This window comes from Palaemon carinicauda, chromosome 33, assembly GCF_036898095.1.
Source record: "Palaemon carinicauda isolate YSFRI2023 chromosome 33, ASM3689809v2, whole genome shotgun sequence".
Taxonomy (NCBI): Eukaryota; Metazoa; Arthropoda; class Malacostraca; order Decapoda; family Palaemonidae; genus Palaemon; species Palaemon carinicauda.
This window is the reverse complement of record NC_090757.1, coordinates 40,637,566-40,650,065: the sequence shown is the minus strand read 5'-3', so window position 1 is coordinate 40,650,065 and position 12,500 is coordinate 40,637,566. Positions and strand designations below refer to the sequence as shown.

At 31.6% G+C, this 12,500-nt stretch overlaps 1 protein-coding gene across 1 annotated transcript in view; it reads right to left on the bottom strand.

Annotated features, from left to right (window-relative positions):
• LOC137626159 (uncharacterized) overlaps nt 1–9,566 on the bottom strand; it is a 55,406-nt gene extending 45,840 nt beyond the window's left edge. The window contains 2 exon segments of the mRNA XM_068357236.1: nt 8,627–8,733; nt 9,328–9,566. Of these exon segments, the coding sequence (XP_068213337.1) occupies nt 8,627–8,733; nt 9,328–9,566 (346 nt within the window).
• Between the last annotated feature and the right edge of the window lie 2,934 nt (nt 9,567–12,500).

Genomic DNA, 12,500 nt, shown 5'->3' with positions numbered 1-12,500 from the left:
GTGCCATAAATGAACTTCAAGCGGCCTACTGTAGACATTAATTACGGGTCGTAGCAGTGTTCTATAGGACCCCTACTGCACTTACTTTATATCCTATAACATTTACTCTGCTAACGCTTCTCATTTTTTTCATCTTGCTGTCCAATATCTTCTAACTTCTAATTCATCGCGCTGTTACACTTAGGTACTGAAGGGCCTCACAGACCCCAGCACCATGGTTAATAGCAAATATTTATAAACCAATCCAATGCAATGATGAAAACACACTTTTTTTGTTTCATTATAATTTCTACTTCATTGTGCAGTTGCAGGGTTTTCCTGCAGTTACACTTGGACACTGAAGGGCCTCAAAGGCCCCAGCGCCAGGGTTAATAGCAAATATTTATAAACTAACCCAATATAAAGATGAAAACACACTTTTCTTGTTTCCTCACATGAAGCACTTCCTTCTCAATCTTGGAGTAGAAATTTTTCATTATAATTTTTACTTTCGAATTATAAAGGAAGCAGAGAAGACTATTCATCCGTTAAGAACGTGTGAGAAAATGATACTCTAGGAGCCGTTACTTCATATGACATCTGCAATCACAATTTCACGCTGTAACACAATTATTCTGCTAGATTTACTGCCTGTGACGTTACACGATTTTCATCCGGGAGTAAAGACGTTCATTGCTAAATACTTATTGAGTTTTTTACGGAATATCCTTCCGGAAATAATGACGTTATCGAATCATATTTAGGATTTATGGTCTTTAATTGGATATTAACAAGTAAGAATGGCTGTCTCTGTCTGGTGTTATGTCATATTGTTCCTTTGCTGAATGAAAAATGCTGTTTCATGGAATGGTAGGGTGGATCTGCTACTTGCCTAAAGGCATTGTTAGTAATTGACGAATTCTAAAGTAAAAGTATGGAACTTTCAGGTTTATATTGACCGGGTGACATTATTGAGCTGGATATAGCATGAAAATGCCTAAGTCGGTTATCCATATACGACAACAAACCTATGTTTTTGTAATTAGAATAATAAAAATCTTATTTTGTTTTAGGAGTGTATGAGGAATTCATAATTATTATTGAATAATAATATCATTCATCCCTGTTCCTTCCTTATGCTTATTGGATAAAAAGTTATTTTGTTAAAGAAAATAGGTCAACGAAAAAATTCGTGATATATATATGTATGTATATATATGTTTATATATAAACATATAGTATATACAGTACATATATATACAGTATATATATATGTATGTATATAAATATATATATGTATATATAATCTATATATACTGTATATATATCTATCTATCTATATATATATATTTATATATATACATATATATATATATATATATATATATATATATATATATATATATATATGTATGTATAATCTATATATACTGTATATATATATATATATATATATATATATATATATATATATATATATATATATATATATATATATATATACACAGTATATGTTTGTATCACAGCGCTGGCAAGCGCGACCGGGGAACAAGCAAAAATGCTGCCAGTGCTGTTATATACGATTACGTAAACCAGAAATACCGGGTTTTCAGAAAAGTGCTTTCCGGACATAGTATAAGCTTGAAACTCTAGGATTTAGTTCTATTATATTTAACTAGACGATCCTAAAAGTTTCAAGTCCCTATCTTATAAGGTTCGTGAAATATGACGTCAGAAATATGCAAAAAAATAGCAAAAATGACGTCAACTTTCAGGTGTTCGATATAGAGTCATGGATAGACGCTTTTTAGCAAAGTTTCAACTCTATAATCTTAGCTTCTGAATGAGCTAGATAGCTGTTCGACCTCTGGTTTTGTAGATTATGTTTTAAATTGTGTATTAGGCTATGTGGGAATGTTTTGCGGTTATCACGAAGGCTGTAGTCACGTACTTAAGTTTCAAAAGGCATCAAACTGACATCTTTAAGCGAACTTTCAACGTTTATTTCTCAGCTTCTGAATAATAAGTTATAGACATGTTTGACCTCACATTTTGAAGATATGACTATAAACTAGTTAATCAATACGCTTGCGTAAAAAAAGAGTGATATTTTACCCGAAAACCGATAAATTGGTTGGAACTTTTGACCAGGGAAACGTCTGTCTATATCCGAACATAACTTGACAACAAAACGTTTACCCGATTGAGCGGTTTAAAGAATTGATATAAAAATTTTAACCGGGTGTTGCCGGTCGCTTGCTTTTGACATTACCCATAGTCATAAAACAAAAAAATTCTGGGTAACGTACCTACAACTATAACGTTAAATAATAAAATAGCATACACGCCAACCTTTGATCACAGCGCTGGCAAGCGCGACCAGGGAACAAGCAAAAATGCTGCCAGTGCTGTGATCAAAGGTTGGCGTGTATGCTATTTTATTATTTAACGTTATAGTTGTAGGTACGTTACCCAGAATTTTTTTGTTTTATGACTATGGGTAATGTCAAAAGCAAGCGACCGGCGACACCCGGTTAAAATTTTTATATCAATTCTTTAAACCGTTCAATCGGGTAAACGTTTTGTTGTCAAGTTATGTTCGGATATAGACAGACGTTTCCCCGGTCAAAAGTTCCAACCGATTTATCGGTTTTTGGGTAAAATAATATATATGCAGTATATATATATATATATATATATATATATATATATATATACATATATATAAGCTTATATATGTATATGTATATATATATCGATATATATATATATATATATATATATATATATATATATATCGATATATATATATATATATATATATATATATATATATATATATATATATATATAGTTATTTATTCAATGGGTTGCAGCTGAGGTGGGACGTCAGTTTCAGCTCAATGTACAAGGGACTGTGGTATTATCCGTCTTATTTCCCACAATTACCGACTCACTTGCGGGGGAATCTTGAATGTAGAATGTATTATGGGAACAGATAAAAATGTTCGTTGAATAATGGGAAAAATTCGAGGAATCCGTTATTTCTTATAGAAATATTAAAGTCTTGTCTGGAATTCATGAAATTTATTTCGTATTTTTACTCTGACGTAGGTCTTGATAAATCTTTTTCCTTATTATTATTATTATTATTATTATTATTATTATTATTATTGTTGTTGTTGTTAGCTAGAGTAAAACCTAATTTGGAAAAGCAGGATGCTATAAGCCCAAGGGCTCCAATAGGGCAAAATAGCCCAGTGAAGAAAGAAATTAAGGAAAGTAGATGAACTACAAGAAAAGTAATGTACAAATAAAATAACATACTCTAAAAACAGTAACAACATTAAAATGGATCTTTCATGAATAAAATATAAAAGCGGACTTACAAATTCAGGTTTTCAGGGTAGATATTAGTAGTTTCTGAATGCAATGTTAAAATTACACGTTTACATACACACTCACACTTTCTTTATATGTCTGTTTTTATCGTTGGTCAGGTGTCAATAGATTGCCTGCAATATTGTTAGTCTGAATTCTTTAGCATCATGTTTCATAGAGTACTGTGAACCTTGTATTGACCATAACTAATTGGATTGAATTTGGGCCATATGACCCTTTGTGGGTGGGTGGGGGGGGGGGAGACCGGAAAGGCCATTCAGTGACCACCAATTGCTGTATGGAGTAAAAGTTGAGGATTTGTTAGCGAGAAATGAAATAGGAATGGAAGTGAAATAGGTCATAAATTGGGGTAATTTTGTCACTATGGGCTACCGACACCATCTCTGTAACTGATATAAAAATAAATCTTCCAAGAACTTAATAACATAAAACACAGGATACTTTATGGTTGTAATTTTCTCTAAGGAAAAAAAAAAAAAAAAAAAGAGGAGGTATTTTGTCAGTTGCATGGAATATCCCTCTTAAATGCGTCAAAATATTTGTAGCAAAATAGAAATTTCCATATGCTTATCATAATCTCAAAATAATAATATTCCAGTTGATATGATATCATCAGTTACCTACATAGCAAATCCAACCTTATTGGGTCATGTATCAAAGGATTAAAAGTATCTTTTGCTATTTAGTAGTGGATGAGTCCTGTGCACTTGAAACTTCCTCATTATTTTTCGCTCATATATTAGTGTAATTTTTAAACGTGAACTATACGTCGTCGCTCATATGTTTTAAACAAGTGCACAGTAACTAATATGTTGCTATATATTTCGTGGAGTAATATGATTGCTTGTTATTGTTCTCCAGTTTTTTTTATATAAATGGCTGTTGCATTTGATAAAAGGGCTTTCTGTCATATACATATATATATATATATATATATATATATATACAGTGTATATATATATATATATATATATATATATATATATATATATATATATATACAGTGTATATATATTATATATATACATATGTACAAATATATATATATATATATATATATATATATATATATATATATACACTGTATATATATATATGGATATATATATATATATATATATATATATATACATGTATATATATATATATATATATATATATATATATATACTGTATATTTATATATATATGTATATATATATATATATACATATATACATATATACATATATATATATATATATATATATATACATATATATATATATATATATATATATAAATATGCGTATATATATATATATATATATATATATATTTATATATATATATGTATATATATATATATATATATATATATATATATATATATATTAGTGTGTGTTTTATCAGCAATATGTTAACTAAATATAAAAAAAGCCAATGAAATCTCTTTCAAGCATTTGTGGAAAAAAAAAACTATCTTAAGTTGTGGTGCGTGACATATATCTTAAGGGGAAATTGTTATTCGCATTACCGTTGAGGCGCAAGAAGTACCAAGTGTAATGAGGTCCATTACACTAATTGTGGAGTTGATCTTGCTCCTGCAACCTTGTTTGAGGCAGCATTTTGATACGGTTCCCAGGTATTTAAAGTAATGCGGTGAAAACTAGGTTAGTTAGATTGTACAGTAATTGTCAAGTAATTCTCCAAAAAACTTTGAAAGAATTAATAATTAGACTCTCTCTCTCTCTCTCTCTCTCTCTCTCTCTCTCTCCTCTCTCTCTCTCTCTCTCTCTCTCTCTCTCTCTCTCTCTCTCCTTCCTTGACTTTTTAAAATTTGAGTGATACGTATCTAAATTGAAAGCCTTCACGTATTATGAATGTATGCACGTGTGTGTATATATATATATATATATATATATATATATATATATATATATATATATATATATATCAATCGATCAATCAACTTTATTTCGTATACTTGATATACATAGATAAATAAAAAAAAATTAAAATATACATTATTAGGAAAAAACATTTTCTTACTAAACCTTCTTACATTATTAATTACAAAAATAAGGAATAAACAATATAATTTTAAAACGGCTACAGAATCACAAAAACTAAAAATATAAAATTTTGAGATGACAATTTATATACGTAAAACACTATTCCTATTTTAGAATAAAAAAAAAGGAAATATAAAATATCAAATATAACCTCATCATTAGCCAGCAGACAGGAACGACATAGAATAAGTTTAAAATAGATAAATAAGTAATTTTAGAAAGACTTTTTGAACCATAAACTAATTGTATCAATAAAAGGTTGGATTTCTGTATACATTCAACATTTTCAATTCTTAAAAAGATAAAAAGTCATATAATGCCTAAAATACAAAATTATATAAAATATTCTAAGAAAAGATAAAAATATGTATTTAAAGGTCCCAATAAATTCACTATGATTAAGATAATATATACAAATATGGCTTACTCCACAAATCCCGAAGATATAAACCAAAAGTTACATGCTAGTATATACAACTCAGCCATATCAACGATTTTTTGTTCTTTCTTTTTTTTTTTTTTGATACATGATGTCCCCTATAAATGACCAACTTCAGTTCCCGAGCGAACATCATGCCCCTGCACCCAGTGAAGACGAGACCTTATACAATCAATATCATTTTCAAAAAAATCAACACCATACACTCCCCCAAGATAAGTTAACAATGAACAAAAAATCTCACCGTCCCTTAGAAAACTCAAACTAAGTCGAAGAATATGATTTGAAGTTTTAAAGTGTCTTTTAAAATACCTGGCTTGCACATACAAAACACGAGATCTTAATAATATCTTATTGCACATATCAGCCACATCACGACTACTTGTACATATAGGCAGCCCAACCATCTTCTTTAATGCTTTACCCTAAGCTACTTCAACCCCTTTAAAAATCTGCTTTCTGAATATCATGCCAATATTCCAAACAGATAGTCCATAATCAGGATTACAATAAGAATTAAAAAGGTATAAAAACACTTTAATAGGTATATTATTAAAATTTCGAAAAAGCCAATTACATTTAGAATAAAAAGAATTTAGCCTGACTTTGACTTCCGAATTATCCATCAAGTCATTTCCAATGTGAAAACCTAAATATTTATAACTCTCAACTACTTCCAACTCATCATTTCCAAGAGTTACCTTCACTGGCTTTGAAGCCAACCCTACCCTTTTAAATATCATACATTTTGTTCTATTTGTGTTTATAGTTATTTTCACCTTTTCAATTTTTGTTTTTAAATTTTCATATAATAGGCTTAGACTATCTTTGGTATTAGGCAACAAAACAATGTCATCAGCATAGGCTATGATCTATGTTTACAATTTCTTCTTAACTATGGTCAATATACAGTTTGAATAGAAAAGGAGAAAGTATACCTCCCTATCTAACACCAGTAGCTATATAAAAATATTTTCCCTTATTCCCATTCCGTAAAACTCGTGCTCTTTAGTTTCTCAGGCAATTCATTAGAAGGAGAACAATATCTGGTGGAACATTTCTTTTAATCATTATATCACCCAACAAGAAATGATTAACTGTATCAAAAGCCTTGGAGAGGTCGATGAACAGGCCAAAAGCTCTGTCACCCATTTTTGTGTATCTGTTTATTATTTCCTTAAAAAGCAAGCATGCATCACTAGTAGAAGTTCCCTCCTTAAACCCAAACTGTAATGAATTAAAACAAGTTTTTTCTTCCATAATATCTAAAATAGGCATTTCAAAGAGTTTCAAGATAAGTGACGACTGCATCACTGGACGGTAGTTCGATGATACAGAAACATTTCCTTTTAAGTCTCTTATTGTAGGATTAATATCCCCACCAAGTAATTCCCGAGGGAAGTAACAATGACCATAACAGGCATTCATCAAATCACACAACAAACTCAAAACTGATCACTACCCCTTTTCAATAAAATAGCATGAATTCCGTCATAACCAATTCCATTTTTAAGTTTTTTAATCAACCTTTTTAACGTATCTAATGATATCTTAATGTTAAATTTTCTGTTATTTATCTAATATTCATTTAATTTCAATAGTAGTTCATTTTCCGGGAGTTCATTTGAACTGTTTAAATCAAACGATAAAAATTTATTATTAAAAATCTGTATTATATTTTTCATATAATTTTCCCCATCAATTATTTCTGATTGTTTCGCTTTGTTATTCTTTTTCTTTACATTCCCCCAGAATTGTTTGATATTTTTATCTTAAAATTTTTTTTTGAATCGATAAAGACCTCTCAGCAAATTCATTTCTCTTACATTCATTTAATGCCTCTTTGAATATTTTGCGACCCTCCTGCATTTGATCGAACTCGGGGCCAGCATGTATTCTTCCTGACTGCAACCACTTTCAATATTCCATTCTGGCAGTTTAGTATTTACATTTTACATTACGATTCCACCCAGGCATCACTTTATATTTAAATTTTCTCTTTATTTCCCTTGAGGAAAGAGAGCTTTCCTCTTTTACATACATTGCAAGTGCAGAGTAAAAATAATCAATTTCCCTGAGATGTTTACAACCAGCAGTCAAATGATGCATTATTTACAAAGCTACCCACTCTAGACATCACATTTGCTCCAATAAGACAAAGTTCATTTATAGAAAGTTTATCCCAGTCAACATAGTACCTAATTTTCCCGTCTTCAGAACGTAAATATGATGGTGTACAAGGACTTACAGCATCAACAACCACTTCAGCTTCTACTGGCAAATGGTCCGAACCAATTATATCATACAATACTGATATTCTTCACATACGTATCATTTTCCTTTCTCCCAACTATATAGTCTAACCATTTGGTATAGCTACCCCCGAAGGACAAAAATGTGAAAGTAGAGTCATCCAGAGCACACACATCAAAATATTCAAGATGATTATCTTTCATAAAATCAAGAAAATGATTCCACGAGCGACCAGAAAAAGGGTCTGCATTAAAATCACCAATAAAAAATACAGAATCATATCTAATCTCAGTTAAAATATATTCAAGATAACTAAGTGAAGCCAAATAATCATTCAAGGTCTCTATTCTAAATATATCTCTTCGGATATATACATTTACAAACAGAAGTAATCTTTGGTTATAAAGAACGGACATTACAATAAAATCCTTTTCTATAATAGTCTTTTTGATATCAAGAGAAGAGTTTTTTTTTTTTTTCCAAAGACAAGCTAACCCACCTTCACACCTACCGGAAAAAGACTCGATAGCTTTCTCCGAATAGACTGCCGGTGACCCTATTACTTCATAATGCTCATCAACAAACTGCATATCACCAATTTGTTTTCTGTAACAAATGTTTCTTGTAAAAATATAAAGTCATGCTGACTTACTGCAAGCTCTCTGACCAAATCAATATTTTTCGCCAAACTTTCAATGCCATAATAAAAAGAAGGCAAAAGTAGAAATATCAATAATGATATAAAATAAACAAATAGTTACAGCAATAAGATCAGAAGTTTTTCTTACTGTCTCTTTTTGTAATATTTATTTACTATGACCCCTTCAGGCCATGACTCTGAGTCAAATAAGAATTCCCTTTCGTCTAAATTTACTGTCAGTTTAAAAGCTTTGCTCTCTGAACTGAAGATTTCCAATTCTTCTATCTTAATAACATTTATATCAGAGACTTCTTTAACATAACTTTTAATATCATTTGAGTCAACATCCATGTCCACTCATCCAACAAAAACAACAACAGTTTTTTTTTCACTCCTTTGAACGAGTGGTGACCCTTTTTTTAACACCAGTCACTTTAAAATTTCGTTGTCTACGATTCTCAACTTGACTGTTTCTGTGAGTTTTTGCTGTAAGTTTAGGTTTATTATTCTTTATAACGACTGTCCAACCCTCTTCTTCAATTTTTCGAATATCTGCTGACAAAATCTCATCAAGGTCTCGGCCCTGTCCCGCAATTCCTAAACCAGAAGATGAACCATTCTGTCCCTCAACAAGGTTGTTTTCAATAGAATATGACATTTCTTTTTCGTTGTTTACAGCTTTTCTTGAGTTGTTCTTGGATGGCCCAGATGCAACTGCTGAATAAGGTAAACGGGTGTAATTATCTTTTTCCCCGATACAAATTCTCTCGGGGAGAGATCCCTCTCCACTGACCGACATCCTGAAAAATTGCGCATCCTGCAATAGCTCCATCTTATCGAATAAATCATTTGCGGCTTCATTTATACCTTGGACGGCGCATCTGAATTAATTTTTAAGGTCTTTGACATCTTTCCTCACTTTTCTCACAGAATCTGCAGTATTTATTACCGAAGATCTAATATCCACAAACTTTGGTAACACTTCATTTATTTTATTTACGTCTTCCGATAATCTTAATATTAGTGAGGCAATAAATTCCATACCAATGGGAGGCATTCCTCTATAACTCTCACAAACAAATTTTGTTCTCTTGTTTGAAGCATTTACCTCTTCACTGTATTCCAATACATCCTTCAAGTCTTTTCTTCTTTTTCTTTTCACTGGGTCCCTCCTCCAAACAAGATCCTTATGAAGAATATTTGCAAGCTCGGATTTCGCAGTCTTCATATCTTCATAAGAATAAAAACAATCGGCTACATCCAATAAAGTTTCTTTTGTAAAATAATATTTTTGCAGAGGTTAGAAAACAAAGGAGGTTGTTTATGATGATTTCGTTATCCATCATTTGCAAACATAGACAAATACCATTAGTTAGTAGTTCACCCTCTACGTAGAGATTAATGCGCGCATGCGCGAACCAGGAAAAATCCACACTTCTTAAATGGAAAATTTTCACACCATCAGTCTCTATAAGTGTGTCACTATGCACTCATTTTGATCACTGCACATTTAAATATCCGTTTGTAGCACCATTTGCAGGAAATAAGTCATAATACAATCCAAAAAATGGTTTAAAGGGTGAGAAGCACAATACCAGGATATGTATCATTTTGTTGACCGAAAGCTCTCTTTTTCTTGTTAGAATATTCCCTACTTTAGATTGCTCTCTCTCTCTCTCTCTCTCTCTCTCTCCCTCTCTCTCTCTCTCTCTCTCTCTCTCTCTCTCTCTCTCTCTCTGCAAACTGCAAACACTATCGCGAAGCCGCTTGCAATACTGCTAAGACAAAGTGTAGATATGAGCGAGATATTTGTTAAACATAAATTAGCTTATATAACCCCTATCTTCAAAAGTGGATCAAGACTAGAGGCAAGCAATTATAGACCTGTTAGTCTAACATCACATATTATGAAAGTGTATGAGAGGGTAATAAAAAAGAAAATAATGGATCATTTGGTTAAGAATAATCTGTTTAATATAGGTCAACACGGTTTTGTGCCTGGAAAAAGTACACAAACCCAACTGATAGCACACTATGAAAACATATACAAAAATATGATAAGTGAAAAAGACACAGATGTGATCTATCTAGATTTTGCAAAAGCCTTTGACAAGGTAGACCACAATATATTAGAGAAAAAAATGAGAAAGCATAATATTGTGGGAAAGATAGGAAAATGGGTAAAAGAATTCCTGCAAAACAGAAAACAGATAGTGGTTGCAAATGACGAGAAATCGGATGAAGCTCAGGTAATATCTGGCGTGCCACAAGGTACGGTTTTAGCAGCACTGCTGTTTGTTATTATGATCTCAGTCATAGACTGTGATGTTGAAAACTCTGTAGTGAGAAGTTTCGCCGATGACACAAGAATAAGTAGAGAAATTACTTGTGATGAAGATAGGAACTTACTACAAAGAGATCTAAACAAAATATATGAACGGGCGGAGATAAATAGGATGGTATTTAACTCCGATAAATTCGAATCAATGAATTATGGAAACAGAGAAGGAATGGTATATGCATACAAGGGACCTAATAACGAGACAATCACAAACAAGGAAGCAATTAAAGACCTTGGTGTAATGTTAAATAGGAATATGTTATGCAATGACCAAATAGCAACACTGTTGGCTAAATGTAAAGCAAAAATGGGAATGTTATTCAGACACTTTAAAACAAGAAAAGCTGAACACATGATTATGCTTTACAAAACTTATGTACGTAGTACACTCGAGTACTGCAATGTGATATGGTACCCACACTACCAAAAGGATATTGCACAAATAGAGTGTACAAAGGTCCTATACTGCTAGAATAGAAGAAGTTAAGGACCTTGACTACTAGGAAAGACTGCAAATTTTAAAACTATACAGTCTAGAAAGGAGAAGAGAACGCTACATGATAATACAAGCATGGAAGCAAATAGAAGGAATTACTGAAAACATCATGGAGCTTAAAATATCAGAAAGAGCAAGCCGTAGTAAATTAATAGGGCCAAAAAATATTCCAGGTAAACTAAGAAAGGCGCGCAGGACATTAATCCACTACGCACCAGCATCGATAATGCAGCAACTATTTAATGTGCTGCCAGCTCATCTAAGAAACATATCAGGAGTGAGTGTAGATGTGTTTAAGAATAAGCTCAATACGTAAGATGCATCCCAGACCATCCAAGACTGGAAGATGCAAAATACACCGGAAGATGCATTAGCAACTCTCTGGTGGATATACAAGGTGCCTCACACTGAGGGACCTGGGGGAACCCAAACAAAAAATAAAGCAATAAGGCATAAGGCGCTCTCTCTCTCTCTCTCTCTCTCTCTCTCTCTCTCTCTCTCTCTCTCTCTCTCTCTCTCTCTCTCTCTCTCTCTTTTAGTGTTATTCCCATCATTATTTTTTCCATAGTTCTTTCAGTTGTAACTAGCTAATGTTCTAAGGCTTTAGTAAGCTCCAAGTTTCTGATGCATACATTAAAATTGGCTGTTAAATCTGATTAAATATTTTTCTTTACAGAGAGTGGCATTTTAATTTTCATAATCTCATTTTGTTGACCGAAAGCTCTCCATCCCGTGCTTATCCTTTTAATTTCGGTCTTATGTCCTAGGGCTTTCATTACTGCTGAAGATATATATATATATATATATATATATATATATATATATATATATATATATATATATATATATATATATATATATACATACACACACAATCTCTCATCATCATATCATCA